General features: G+C 38.6%; 1 protein-coding gene across 1 annotated transcript; it reads left to right on the top strand.

Moving 5' to 3' along the window:
- Nucleotides 1-5,818: 5,818 nt before the first annotated feature.
- BTBD18 (BTB domain containing 18) lies at nt 5,819-14,226 on the top strand. Its single transcript, XM_072413774.1, has 3 exons — nt 5,819-5,884; nt 8,605-8,730; nt 11,978-14,226. Exons 2-3 carry the CDS (start codon nt 8,613-8,615, stop codon nt 13,585-13,587), a joined length of 1,728 nt encoding a protein of 575 aa, XP_072269875.1. The 5' UTR covers nt 5,819-5,884; nt 8,605-8,612; the 3' UTR covers nt 13,588-14,226.
- Nucleotides 14,227-15,963: the final 1,737 nt, after the last annotated feature.

Below are 15,963 nucleotides of genomic sequence, written 5' to 3'. Positions count from 1 at the left end.
CACAGAACGAACATCTCTAAGTCACACTACAAATCAAAGACTGTAATTCTCCACATGTTCCATATCAGCCATAATAGATATTTATACCGTCTCTTCTATACATGCTACACGTTTTTTACCCTCCTTTGACATATTGACACATACTATATACATACTTACCTTACCTCAGTAATGGAAAAAAAATCTCTTTTCTTGTGTTTCTTTATATTTACATGAATTCTAAGAACATGAATCTCAAGTGCTAAATGGCTGACTAATGGGATTTACCTACTTATGTAATTCAGCCTGACTTTGCATTCTAACAAAAACTTTGTGACAAAATATTGGAATACTTTGTTCATAACAGTTACCCTCACCTGTCTCCACCTCCCCTGAGGAAGTGCAATGTGTCACACATGCGCAGTGAGATCGGCAAGTTTTTTTCCCAATCTACGTCACCGGATCCCGTGTATGTGCAGTGGGAGATTGAGTGACGCAGGAAAAATAACCCAGAAGAAGAAAGAAGAAGATGGTGCCTCGAGCTCCTGGGACAACGTGGGACCCGATGGAAGAAACCACCTGACAGATAGACTGATCCGTGGGATTGAGGAATTTATTTGTATATTGGTAGTGTTTTTTTTTTTTTTGTTTTGGCTTTACTTACGCTCTAAGATTCCAAACACTAAGATAATACCTCTGAACAAGGACCTCCGTAATCTAGCACTGCTGCATTGAGGTGATTATAACAAACTATGTTTCTTCTTTAGACACTGAAAAAAAAATATGTACTGCATGTACAATATAATCCAACATATATTTAGTGGCTACTTCATCAATGTGTTCTTTTAAAGAATTGTTTCTTTTATTTTTATGTGCTGAGCGCATTCACATTCTGGTTAGCGGTGGTAACAGTCTAGTTAGTTTTACAGGTTATTTTTATAAATAAGGGCAAAAAGTTTGTTCTCAGTTTTGTTGTCTTTATCCTTTCATTGCCAAATGGCCTTGCAACACCAGTAAGGTTTAGTATTGGGGGAAAAAACTGTTTGGAATGATACTCTGTGTTTTCATCCTTCAAAGGAATTGCATAAAAATGTCTGTCGTCTTTAACAAGCTGGCTTAATATGATTTTTACATTAACACTGAAACCAGTATCTTCAAAGTGGCTGTCAATAGGTTTCGGCCCCTTGCCACCAGCCTGGCAAAATGTACAAACACAAGTCAAGAGCTGTGAAGATCAGACAGAGCGGTGTCACAGGAGCTTGTGCTAAAGCTGTACCTTCTACAAAAAACAGAATATAGCTCATATATTATGTGTCCTGGCAGAAGAAAACACCAGCATGTCTCTGAGAATGGAGCTTTGATGTGCTGCATGCAAGTTTTAGGCCCCCCGTTCAGACGAGTCAGAACATTAGAAGACATGAATGTGTAGCTTATAACAATGATCTCCCATGCTGGGTACCATCAGAATCAAATAAGGGTTGCCGGTGAGTAGTACTGACATATATATTCAAAAGATACAATGCCTTGGGCTTTTCACAACCACCTATACTTTATTAAAGGATTTTTCTGTGGTATAAGCTTGAAAGTTTGAAATTCAAATTATTAGAGCTTACCAGATATAAGTGTGTAGGCTGAATCCACAAAAATAAGACTTCTGCATTATTACAAGTATTACCCAATCCAATGAAATACTATTTACCGAATGACCACAAATTAATAAAGGCCAAACATTTAGATTACATTAAAAAATAAAAGTATGCATTGGATAATTTCAAATATGACTTTCACCATGTTTCTCTATCTGTACACAATCTGGAAACAAGAACTGGAGCCAAAGGCCCCCACCAAGTAAAATATGTGGGAAGTCGGCACAGTGTCTAGCAGTAAACTACATTCTCAAAATAAATCTATACATTTACCCACAACAGAACATAAAAACTTGCATGGGCATCTTCTAAGCCACTATGAGGAGGATAAACATAGCAACCAACAAACAACAATTCACTCACATCGGTCAGATGGAAACCTCCCAGACATTAATGGATTCTCATCTACAATCAATAGACAAAAATCTTTAAACTTTTCAGCTTACCCAAATCCAATTGTAGATTGTTAGGATCAGGGCCTTCTAAAGGCGACGCCACCAGCCTGTCTGGAGATAGTCCTGGATATATTCTGCTATCTTCTAAATTACATCTCTGTCATGGTCCTGCCTAAAAAAAAAGTAGTTCCAAGTAATTATAATTATTTTCATTATCATTTTTATTATCTGTCATGATACTCAGGACAGAGTTCTTTCAAATATACATTACATTTTAGGAATACATTGTTGATGGAGTAAGAAATGTTTTAGACCTGAAAGTGTGCTCACCAGATAGTATTCTATGTATATTCATCAAAACTGCAGTCTAGGGCTCTTTTTATAAAACAGGGAATCAGACATTCTCTCGTGGAAATCTTTCAGGTCCATATGTTTCTATGACAGTGATTTATTGCCACCAGGGCATGTCAGATTTCCTGTTTTGAAAATTAGAGCCCTGATGTTATTATTCCTATCTGGACTCTAAAGCAAATGTGTGTATTTTAATCCTAGAAAGATTCTGGAAAGTTTTTCCTAGACATTCTACCTAAAAAATATTAGGTAACCTATCTAATTATTATTAAACACAATTTATATAGTGCCAACATATTATGCAGCGCTGTACCTTACTGACACCATCTGCATGCCAACCCATGTACCTGATGGATCATCTGCCCACTGATCTAATACATCTGAAAATTTGCCAGGTCAACTACAGGAAAAACCTGATAGCCAGAGGCAAAACTACAGAAACTGACCCAGACTACCACAAGACCACAATTCTCTTTGGTGACAGAAGATACTATTTTCAAAATCAAACCTGATGTGCCAACAGATATTTTCTACCTATTATTCACACTGTGCAGTGTATGCTTTATCCATTAAAGGAGAACATTTGGGATGTCGGTTGTAAATTTTGAACAACTTTTTACCCCACAGACTTGGGTGAGACCTATTTTTTTTGTTTGTTTCTCTTTACAGTATGGTCTTTTATACACAATTAAGCATTTGAGGAATACTTTTTAAAGTATATACATCAGCTTTACTGCAAAGTAAAGGCTTTACAGGATGGAGCATGTTGTCAGATTTATTGTATTTTTTTGGTATTGTATAACTGAATTAGTAACTGAAAAGTAATTTTTAATATTACTATGTACCTTAAAAGTCCCATTTCCCTACATTTTCCAAGATTATCCTTCTCATCTTTCTTTATGTGGCTCATGCTCTCTAATGTTGGCAAAGCTACTTTATCACATTCATGGGAACTCCATAGCCACAACACAATTTACTTGAGAACTGGGGGCTCAGCCATCCTGGTCACCTCTCCCCTTCTTGTGAGGAGGGCTAAGAAAACTGAGATGTTTCTGGATGAAAGAAACTTATCTAGACAGCTGATTTGGAGTTATGATTTATAAGCCACCCCCTCCCTTTTGGCCAGGGCTCATGAAAACCTTCTTTATGCATCCATGGCTCATGTAAGAAATGTAAAATACACATGTTGAGTTTTATTGTGGTTTCATGGTTCTTTTTTCACCTTATTTTTCTATTAGTTCTATTTTCTATTAGTGTAAATTTGTTGATAGATATGTGATACTAGTCTAGGAAATCCCATTTTCCAATCTGCACTCTAAACCTTTCTCTCTCTATGGGATTGCCAGCCCCGCTGGATGATATCAATCCACATGCACAGTACAGAAGTCTTGTCATACCCCTTTCCATAAAGGAGGTGGGGATCATTGTAATGGGGTAGTGAACCTGACCAACACCTCATCCCTGGGACATAGAATGCATTCCATATTCATGACGATCAAGCACAGCATTGTTTGGCTGCATGGCATTATTATGCTTCTCATACCCAACCTACTAGTGTACACTTACCTCTATGCCATTGTTGGTATTTCAGTATGCCTCTGACAATTCTATTAACTCATCAAGTTATCTTCCCACTGATGACTGTGCCATATTGTAGTGAGAGAGGAAGAAGTAACACCAAAGAAAGTAGCTTAAGATTTGTGTTGGTTTATAGGAGAGTTCACTCTCAAGGGCCCAGCCAGTAGGTATCATCGAGGAGAATGAAAGAAAAGAAAGGAAAGACAGGCTTTTGTGGGGCCAGGTAAGTATTTGATAAAAGATTAAACTTTATTTATAATAAACAACCTAAAAGCTAGTCAGAGACCGCCTATGATAGTCCTAGCTAAACATAGGACTGTTACAAGATTGTTGTAAAGGAAACGGGGGGTTGTTTATGTCATTGTAAAGATCCGAGTTTTTTATTTAGGAGATTGAAGTTGATAGTGCTGTAGGGGACCGCTGGCAGCTGTCCAAATAGAGGGGTTCTGTGACATATTGTACACTATGGTCCCACACCTACCCCCTTACTCAGTAACCCTTCACTATGCCCTAGTTTTTAGGTTGAATCAAGTCTACTATTTTCCACTCCCAATAACTTCCTTCTATCCATGTAATTCAAAGCTCCCCCAATCCCTTACCTAGGACCACTCAATCTTCTTCTTATTATTAAACAGGATTTATATAGCGCCAACATATTACACAGTCATGTACATACTCTTCACATCTAAATGTACCCCCAAGCCATTGTAATCCCTCTCCCATTCACCTTACTTCTTCAAGGGCGGAGCCCAGGTCACCTAACATAGCTGTAGATATAAATCTTCTGGGATAGTCTGGAATCATTGTGTTTATCATGGAGAAATCTGCTGCAATTAAATTTAGGCAAAGTTTCTATGAATACAAAACCAGTGCAAATACAAATGTTGGGTGAAAAACATTTATACCCTCCACCACCGAGGACTTCAATACCTCTTTACTAGCCAATGATGCAAATACTTTCATGGATTTCATTTTCATTATTATATAAAACAACCAAAGCAAGGCTCAGATTAAACTAATCACAAAATTACATTTTGAATTCAACAACACTTTTTATTGACATTTCTATTGTAACCAGTTTATTTATGTGCCAAAAAAAGCAGAAGTACACCTGAATTGTTGGGGGGGGGGGGGGTTATTTTGCCATAATAAAAGCTCTGTGCCAGTATTTGGCAGGGTGCAGGGGGACATAGAAACGCTTTGACCCTCATATAGGCCATGGCCTCAGCACAATTGTTCTATGTAATCCACACAGCAACCAATTTATGCAGATTTATGCAAATGTACATAACTGGCCTATCAGTAAAAAGAAGCAGTTGGGAGATATTTTAGTCTCTTGTGGCGTACTTTGTGAAAGCTTTAGAACGTTACTGCTGCCAGAACTATCTGTATGTTATGGGTTACGTGTAGTGCAGATTGTTATGCGCCAACCTAAGTATGAAAGGGCCCATAATATTATGGTCTATATACAGGGTACTAAAATAGTAATATTCGCATAGCTGTGTGTAATACTTCATGCACGGTAACACCGACCTTCCGTTCCATCCCCTGTGGTTCTGCAACACCTCACGCCGACCTTTCCGTTCCATCTCCCGGGTTATAGCAGTACCTCAGAAACTCGCCGCTTTGGCTCCTCAATGCCCCGCCCCTTTCCAAGTGAGGAGCGCATTCGCCCCTTCAGTGATACCCGCCGCTTTAACTTCTCTATGGTGATAGGCAGAAAAAAATCCCACAATAACCAACCACGTACCAACCGCGTAAGTACTGACAGAATCAACCAATCAGATTCCAAGTTCCAGGTTGTTACTGGGCTCAGAAGATCATGCTGTCCAGGTGTTGCGCGGCCTATCGGGAGAGACGTTCTATGGCGTGAGACGTGAGGTGTTACGGCGTGTACACATGGGGTATCTTCTCAATAAACTCTGAGAACAGCAGGTACAGCGGGCTGACACAAGATTCCGTGTGGGCACGTCACGTGTGTCTGTGTAGTGTAAAGAGACTTCGGGGTGTAAGAGGGGATAGCATTGTTTGATCTGAAGGGTATTGCAAATCAATCGGAATGTCATGGTTCACCTTAATGTTTGTGGAAAGTTGTCATGGAGGAGTCTGAGGCATATTAAACCAATGGGAACCCCAAATACCGGGAGTATACAGGCCATGTGTGCTGGGGTATACCATAGGATCAGCATGGGAATATTTTCAGTGTGTGTCAGGAATTATTACAGAAGCCATGACATGGCTTCATCATATAACGTGCTGCAATCCACACACGTGTTATACAGCAATCCACACATACATGGTATACAACAATCCACACGTGTTATACAGCAATCCCCACATACTTGTTATACAGCAATCCACACGTGTTATACAGCAATCCCCACATACTTGTTATACAGCAATCCACACATGTGTTATACAACAATCCACACACGTGTTATACTGAAATCCATGCACATGTTACACAACATTTCACACACGTGTTACACAACATCTCACACACACGTGTTATACAGCAATCCGCGCACGTGTTATACAACAATCCACGCACGCGTTACACAGCATTTCACAGCATTTCACACACTTGTTATACAACAATCTACACGCATGTTATACTAAAATCCACTCACCTGTTACACAACATTTCACACACGTGTTGTACAACAATCCACACATACATGTTATACAGCAATCCACACGTGTTATACAGCAATCCATACACGTGTTATATAGCAATCTACACACAGTATATAACAATCCACACACCTAATATACAACAATCCACACACGTGTTACACAACAATCAACACACACGTGTTGTACAACAATCCACACACGTTTTGTACAACAGTCTACACACGTGTTATACAGCAATCCACACCTACATGGTATACATCAATCCACACGTGTGTTATCTAACAATCCACACATACATGTTATACAACAATCCACACGTGTTATACAGCTATCCACACGCGTGTTATACAGCAATCCACACATACATGTTATAAAACAATCCACACATGTGTTATACAACAGTCAACACACGCGTTACACAACATTTCACACTCGTGTTATACAGCAATCCACGCACGTGTTATACAGCAATCCACGCACGTGTTATACAACATTTCACACACGTGTTATACAACATTTCACACACGTGTTATACAACAATCCACGCACGTGTTATAGAGCAATCCACACACGTGGTATACAGCAATCTACACAGGTTATATAACAATCCACACATACATGGTATACAACAATCCACGCGTGTTACACAACATCTCACACACACGTGTTACACAACAATCCACACACGTGTTATACAGCAATCCACGCACGTGTTATTCAAGAATCCATGCACCATTTCACATACATATTATACAACAGTCCACACATGTGTTACACAACAATCCACACCCGTGTTACACAGCAATCCACGCACGTGTTATTCAACAATCCATGCACATGTTACAAAACATTTCACACACGTGTTATACAACAATCCACACGCATGTTATACAGCAATCCATACGCATGTTATACTAAAATCCACGCACGTGTTACACAACATTTCACACACGTGTTATACAGCAATCTACACACGTTATATAACAATCCACACATACATAGTATACAACAATCCACACGCGTGTTATACAACAATCCACACATACATAGTATACAACAATCCACACGTGTTATACAGCAATCCACACATACATGTTATACTAAAATCCACGCACGTGTTACACATTTCACACACGTGTTATACAGCAATCTACACACGTTATATAACAATCCACACATACATGGTATACAACAATCCACACGCGTGTTATACAACAATCCACACGCGTGTTATACAACAATCCACACGCGTGTTATACAACAATCCACCCACGTGTTGTACAACAATCCACCCACGTGTTGTACAACAATCCACCCACGTGTTGTACAACAATCCACCCACGTGTTGTACAACAATCCACCCACGTGTTACACAACGTTTCACACACGTTATACAACATTCCACACACATGTTATACAACATTCCACACACGTGTTACACAACGTTTCACACGTGTTATACAACATTCCACACACGTGTTATACAACATTCCACACACGTGTTATACAACGTTTCACACATGTGTTATACAACATTCCACGCACGTGTTATACTGCATTCCACACACCTGTTATACAGCAATCCACATGTGTGAAAATTTGTATCCACATTGGATGCATGAACCATCCTCTTTAACTCCATGGAATTGTTACTTGAAATGCAGTAAAAATGGGTTTAGGATTGTGGTGTATTTTATTCAACCCAAAAGTGTTGCTTGCGTTTTACTGAACCCAAAATGTGAATTGCAATATTTCAGCAGTATATTTATTTGAATTGACTTTTAAATGTTGACAAATGGGGTAATTTTGCACTTTTAAAGTGCACCACATGGCAATCCACAGTCTGTTGGAATGTGTTTGTGCCAGATACCATATGACATCTTCAGAGATCTTGTGGATCCCACGACTCAGCAAGCCACGGCTGTTTTGACAGCACAAAAGGGATCTACACAGTATTAGGCAGATGATTTTAATGATTTTCTCATCACTGTACATTTATATGTTCTATTCCATTGTAGAAAATGAAATGGCAACAGGTCGGCATCTGTCTTATTGTAACCCACGCCTTTTGCGGACAGTGTTCCTGCAACTTCATGAACAACAAGAAAAAGGTGTATTCTGTGATGTTACTCTGCAGGGTGATGGTATGTTGATATATTTGGCATAGTTTATTAAAATTTAAAGAGACCCTCTACCAGTTTTTATCTTGTTTATAGTGTAAATTTAGACAAATCTTATTTTGAAATTACCTTTTCCATTTTTTACAAGTCATGCAAGAATCTGACGCTTCTGGAAATGTGCCGACTGCTGCTTTGTTTGGGCTGCCTGCAAAGTCTCCCACTGATACTGACAGAAGTACATTTTCTTTTACCTCCTGTACATTGTAAAATCCGTATAGGAAATAAAAGGTTGCAGTTGTCACCAGGACAGAAAGGCACATACAACAATTAAAACATTGGTAGATATTTTGTTTTGTCTGTTGAAAGGCTTCCTAATATTTCCTTTCAGGTTAGGAGGTGATGGGGAATTGCCAGAGTATCTAATATTTATTTTTAGCAGACAGCAATACATTTATTGAGGAATGATTTAAAGAGTTGTTTTGTCGCCCTTGATGACATGAGTTGGACACCCCGGTTTAGGTTACTTGTTGATTTAGCTTAGTTTGTTGTTTATACATATATGTATAATATATAATCTCTATAATCATGTTTATATTGTTTTTGACCTTTCATATGGTTGACGTAATGAATGTTGTCTCATCTATGATCAACCAGGGTGAAATGGATACCTCAAGCCTTTGTGAGCTAACATATTGATTAGTGCTTAAGACTTTTGACTGATATAATGATCAACTTCACACAGTGGCTCAGTGATAAAACAAACAATTGCTTGTACCTCCCCAGGTTACATATGAGATAGGGGATTTGTGGCTTTGTTGGATGTGGATTTGTTCTTAAGTTGAATTTGTATGTAAGCCGGAACAGGTACATTATTTTAATAAATCCAATTAGGACAGATGTTTGTCTCAACATATTTTTAGGCAGGGTTGTGTGAGTTACTGTAAAAAATCCTCACTGTAAGTTAATCACAAATAAAGCAAGGAAAAAAAATAATAAACTCTATGGAGACATAGGGACCTAGACATTCATTAACTTCTGGAGCAAGCTGTGCTTTGATATGCAAAACTGCAGAGTTTGCTTTGGTCATTAAAAAGTTACAAGAGGTTGCATAAGAGATCACCTACAACTTCAGCTGTGTTTAGCAAAAGATTTCTTCTGCAAGTCATGCAAAATGCCCCCCTCTAAGCCTTGTCCTGCACAGTGAGCAGGCAAGCATTGTTCATATCTAGGGGATGTCCGTATGTAAAATATTCCTAACTCAGGGACTACCTGTATCTTCATAAAGGACCTTGTGATGACTCAGATATTAGACATCCACAGCAAAAAGGCAAGAAGAGAAGAGTCGGGCCTGGTCTGTTTTTTTTTAAATAATGCAGTGTGATTGACTGGGGCTGGGTAGTGAGAGAGGGGAAGAGGTACATATCTTAATACCTGGAATTGAGCTTTTAAACCTTCAGTTGATATTGACCTATGTTACTCTTAAAAAAGCAAGTATTTTAACCTACCTTTAAATAAAGCTTGCCTAATAATGGCTTTATGCTAGACTGGGCCAAAGCATGTATTGGTATATATATTCAGGGTTCTCCCCAGACCCTTTTAGCTGGGCGCACCACCCGGCTCTTTTCACCACCCACCCGGCTGTTTTTGGGTGGTTACTAAAGAGTTTGGTCACAATACAGGGGCTGCCACCCACCTACAATTTCTTCCCACCCGGCTTAAAAAAAATTCTGGGTTGAGCACTGTGTATTAATAACATCTGGGTAATTACCTAAACTCAAAAATCAAACTCACAAGGAGATAGGGCTATTTGGCAAAAGAAAAATGCAATGTCTCTTTTCTTAAAAAAATAAAGCCCTGGTTCCTGGTATCTTTTTGTTTTAGCTCTATACTGTATGGTACATGTGTTTAGTGTAGAGATCAGTGGTGCAGCACACAGAGTGAGCTGCCTGGACACAATGTGCGTAAGCAGGAGGTACATTATCAGTGGCCATCAAATGGCCAAAGATGATCTGCAATTTCCCAAAAGTTAGCCGTAGAAGCAGCAGCAGAGATAGCAATGTGGAACTGTCATCTCTGCTGGGCGGCTGCACACAGGTAAGTGATATTTGCTGATTATGGCAGAAGCTCACCGCCCAGCAATGAGTTTAGTTCCTATTTCAATGGCTTGGTCACTTGAGATGAAAAAAACGTTTTAATATAGGGGATTTGCTCAGTGACCACCCTACAAAGAAAAAACAGGAGCTTCAGTACTTATGGTATGATTTACATCATGGCTAATTGAATTGGAAAATTGCATGATATAAGACTGTCCTCAATTATTTTCCTTAAAGCCTAACTCCAGAAAAACAAAATACTCCTGCTCTGTGTCTAACCTCACATGGGTTGCAAAGGTTTTATTCTCATTTAGGTCTGGGAGAATCACTTTTATTTACCTTATTTTCTGCTCCAACTAGCTCCTCTCTACTGTGTGACTGGGCACCTTCAGTCTTCTCTATGTCATTCCAAGGGACAGTGGCAGGCACTGACATCATTCCCTACAATGCAACAATAGCTACTACTGGATCTTAAAGTACATTTACCCATGATATGTTAGGGAGAAGCCCCACTGCATTTTCAATGTCTTAGTGCTGTATCAAAAAATGTCAAAACAAGTGCTTCAGCAATCTCTAAGATTTTACCTAAAATGTTTTAGGAACAGTGGAAAACATATCTCCTTTTAAACGTTGGGATCATTTAGAACTGTCACTGCTGATTGGTATGTGTCTGATCAAAGGCTGGATGGGCTACCACTCTATAAAGCGGTTTGCCCACCCTTGGAAATCAATTAAGCTGAGAAAGCACTTACACCTGTTACACACACCTGTTACACACATGTAATGTATAGCTGCTGCCAATTTTGTGCTAAACTAATCAATCTAATATTTCAGTCCTATTTCTTTCTTGATAGCAATCTAAATTCTGATTGCAATGTATGCATTTCATCAGTTGCACATGTGATGCAGCTTGTGCACCTTTGTTTAATATTTGGCAATACATCTGATCTAGCCACATCCAAAAAATGGTATAATTTGATCAGCTTTGCAATTCCCTCAGGTTTCTTTAGATCTGATCCAGCCTTACAAATCAGCACACCTTCTGATCAGTAGTATTCTATAGCTAACTGAATGTAATTGAATTAAGGTTATGTGTATGTTTTTAAAAAAATGTCATTCGAAATAGGGAAATGTAAAAATAATTTGTAAATGTTTTCTTTTTCTTTTTTTTTTTGTAGATGATGGTTTGCATGTTCATGCTTGTGTAGTTGCAGCATGCAGTCCATATCTAGCCAAACTTCTTAATTGTCCTGCTGAAGGGTCAAATACAAAAGCTAGCTCTGGAGGATCAGGATTCTTGGATAGGCGTATCCTAAATGTTAGTGGAATTCCCAAGCACTACCTGCTTCCTCTTGTGAGTTACATGTATACTTCAGAATTGGTGGTACCTCCTGCAGATGCCTACGGAGTTCTCAAAGCAGCACAAAAATTAAAGATACCAGTGCTAGATGAATTGAGGCTGGAAGGTGGTCGAATTGTAAGGCCTGAGACTGGTAGAAGGTTAAATAGGGGTTGCCTCCAGAGCAGGAAACAAACGTATGATGTTGTGAATGATCTACAGGATAGTGGTACAGAGTTGATGAAAGATGAAGTCCATGCACATGAAGAAAGTAAACCATTTGAGCCGGGCAGTGTGAACAATGATTTGTGTAGCCCACATAAGCCAGACAATATATTTTGCACCCAGAACTTGGATGAAACCATACCAAATAATCAGAATTTGCTGGAGACTGTGGAAAATGAAAACATGCATATTAAACCTGTAGTGAAGAGACTGTATAAATCACCAGAAGGCTTGTCCAACCAAAACAGTCTTGGCACGATGTCTGAACAAAATCAAAGCTGCCCTGAGAGTTTAGTAGACCAGGTCAAAGATGAAGAGGAAAAGCAAGAAATACATGACACACCAGGTAATGCAGTTATGAAAAGAAGAAAATTAAACAGAGGTGCAAAAGTTGGGGTTTCACCAGTTATTGAAATGTCCACATCTCCCAGGGGAAAGCTGTCGGAGAACATGACTGATATAGCAAAAACAGAGAAGACAGGGGAATGCACTTCTGGAGGTCTTGCAGGTTTAATCATGGTAGAAGATGTTTCAAGTGGCTCACAATTGACCAATGTACAAAGTGATGTCTTTCAAATAAGGTCAGAAGACTTAAACCCTACTGAACATTTAATAAGGGAACTGGAAGAGTTGTATACTAAAAGTCCAAAGTGGGAAGGGGCTGGAGATTCAGAAGCATTACTGGCATGTATAGGTATTGACAACAAAGTGGTTGCTAATAAAGATAAATATTTTGGTATAGCAGATCCTTCTGTAAGTTGTTCTAGTCTATGTACAGGTTTGGAAGTTTTAAACAAGGTAGAGTCAGATCCCACAGAGGTACAAAAGGATACTGTTCCTAAAAAGGATCCAATGCTTGATTGCTTAAATGATTTTGAAGCGAACATGACATCTCCCCATAGCAGCACTGCTGATAAATTAGGAGGTATATACACTTGCACAAAAGTGCACCTAGTTCATGAAGTGGAAAAAGTGAAACTAAGGAAAATAAAGAATGGCCTTAGTTGGGAAATTGTAAAAGATATGAATCCTGATATTATAAGTGATAATGAAAATGCAGAACAAGTAAATGATCTGGAGGAACTTCTTGAGCAGGGGCTAAATATACCATCTTCATCATCTGATGTGGATGTGGGTGGGTGCAGTCCACTGGTTTGGACTGGGGAAATTTTGTGGCCTGACCCATCTTCGGAGTCAGATGAGGAGATTGATGTGGGTATGTAATTTTGCATCTTGTTACAATATTAAAGTTATATTCCCAGGGGTTATTACAGAAAATGCATGATGTTTAAACTGAACCCACACTAGCAAAAATAACTAAATCACTTAACTCTGTGAAGTGTAACTACTATGTGCATACCTTTCTGTGTGTCTCCCCTGGCAATTCTTTCTGATCCTGCTTCTTCCCTTCTTCCAGGTATGGGAGAACACATGACTTTTTGCTCATCCTACTCACAAAGCTGGCTTTGCTGCAAGAACAACCAATTGGCAGGCCAAAGTAATGTCACATTCTCAGCAAATTGAATTTTGCTCTGGAAGCCTAGGCACCTGAAGGAAGACAAATGCATGCTGCTTATGCTTTATAAAGTAAAGTAATCCTGTTAACTTTGTTCAGTGTGTCATTGCCTGCCAACAGGTTCAGTAGCTTGGTCATTTTTTTTTTTTTCAAGGATGAAGTTCTAGAAATTTGTAAGGACTAAATATTGTAAACTCATTATAAACAACAATTAAGCTAACACACATTTGTTTATGTGTCAAGTTTCAAGTTGTTAACAGAATTCTTTCGTTATATACAATCAAATCAAATTAATACATATCTGTGTATATTGATCACTTTTATTGTTAACAGCATGCCTGGGTATATATGGGATTTAGTGGCACACACTTGTTTATATATTTTTTCAATTTTTTGCCTCTTTACTTTTGTACATTTTGTATTAAAGGTATTAATACGTTTTTGTTTGTTCTGTCTTTGTAAAGTGAGAATTTTTTTTTCTAAGCACCAGTTGTATATAATCATTTTTTTTTCTAGAAAATTGTTTAGTGTTTTCTATCTGGTTTTGCTTGTATGTTTGCTTGTTTTGGCATGCTTCATGTACTACATACATCTTTAACACTGCATAACCAGGTAAGTGACATTTTCTGGTTCAACATGGTTTCTTTATATGTCACACCTTACATCTAGCCTATTTACCTGTCAATGGTTCTGAGCTATACACTCTGCCCATTTATCAGGGAGAGGTAAACCATAAAACACTGTTGGTTAGCAAGAAGTATCTTGAAGAAGTGATCTTGCTGGCTATATAGTGTAGAAGTGTGAATTACCTGAACGATTACTGTATATTGTTACAATAGCACCTGTCAAGGGGTAGGAAATATTGGGCAGCAAGTGAACAGACAGTTCTTAAAGGTGATGTATTGAAAGCAGAAAAAAAGTGGGTAAACGCAAGGATCTGAGTGACTGAGAAATTGGCCAAAGCATCCTGGTATGTAGTGGTTAGTACTTAAGGAAGGACAACTAGGGAACTGGCAGTAGGGTTATGGGTGCCCAAAGCTAATTTATGTGTGTGTATGGGTTAACCCATCTATTCTAATTCTACAGAAACAGTACTGTAGGATATGTTTTCCAAATTTCCTTTTAAATGTTGACCTGATTGCTATCATGATATAAACACGGGGGTTCCATCTTTAACTTTTTGCTCACTTGCTGCTTTTTGAAGCTTGTTTCTTTAATATGTTGGGTAAGGGTAATATACATGGTTTACATTTAAAGTAGAACTGTTGGCAAAAGCAGAAATGACACATAATGCAGTTTTTGAGTGCTCTCGTGACACAAATGCAACACCCAAAATATAGTTTAATATGAATATAATTTCCAGATAACTTTTAATTCCCATAAAATAAATGTCACTGCATTATTTCAGAGTGGATAGCTGTGTGGTGCTGTATTTATTTGACATGAAGTAGGTGTGGCCTTTGTGTGACCCTAGGTTATGTTGCACACTAGCCAAAAAATCTTGCTGTGGGACTTTCAAAGCTGATAACGGCATTAATATGGTGAGCAGACCAACAGAGGTATATTTTTTTTTACTTAAAGTGGAATATAAAACAGAGTGCAGCCAGTCAGGCCCTTTATTGCCAGGAGAGGTTATGTCTCTCCTACAATAAAATAAACCTCATTGCATTTTTTTTTTTATTATTATTATTTATACTCACCTGCCCCCACTCCATCGCAGGCAGGGTAGGATACCCTGCATAACCTGGCATCCTACACAGGAAAATGTGTAAATATTGGTCAAAGGTTGTGTAAAGACATTTGGAAATACTCTTTAGGTGTCACTAAAATGAAATGTTTTCCTAACGCTAAGGAACATACTATTGACATTCCCTATGAAAACCGGTGACATGTTAAATTTTTTCCAACATGTGCTTATTTACCATCCTGTACTGTTATACTTTCGTGACCCAAGATCTGCTAAAACCTGGAGAGGCTAAACTGATGGATGCTTCCATGGTGAATGAGTCTGCCAATGTGTTTTGTTATCACTGGTCCTTTGTGTAGGCTAGATGCATATCTGCCATTGGGATATGACAAGAAAT

This window comes from Pyxicephalus adspersus, chromosome 6 (genome assembly GCF_032062135.1).
Source record: "Pyxicephalus adspersus chromosome 6, UCB_Pads_2.0, whole genome shotgun sequence".
Classification (NCBI taxonomy): domain Eukaryota; kingdom Metazoa; phylum Chordata; class Amphibia; order Anura; family Pyxicephalidae; genus Pyxicephalus; species Pyxicephalus adspersus.
The sequence above is the reverse complement of the archived record's forward strand: the minus strand, read 5'-3'. Positions and strand labels throughout refer to the sequence as shown.

Bases quoted from the DNA above. Each gene is read 5' to 3' on its own strand.
- BTBD18 (XM_072413774.1), top strand. From the start codon at position 8,613: ATGGCAACAGGTCGGCATCTGTCTTATTGTAACCCACGCCTTTTGCGG. The intron at 8,731-11,977 runs GTATGTTGATAT...TTTTTTTTGTAG, and splicing joins TGTTACTCTGCAGGGTGATG to ATGATGGTTTGCATGTTCAT.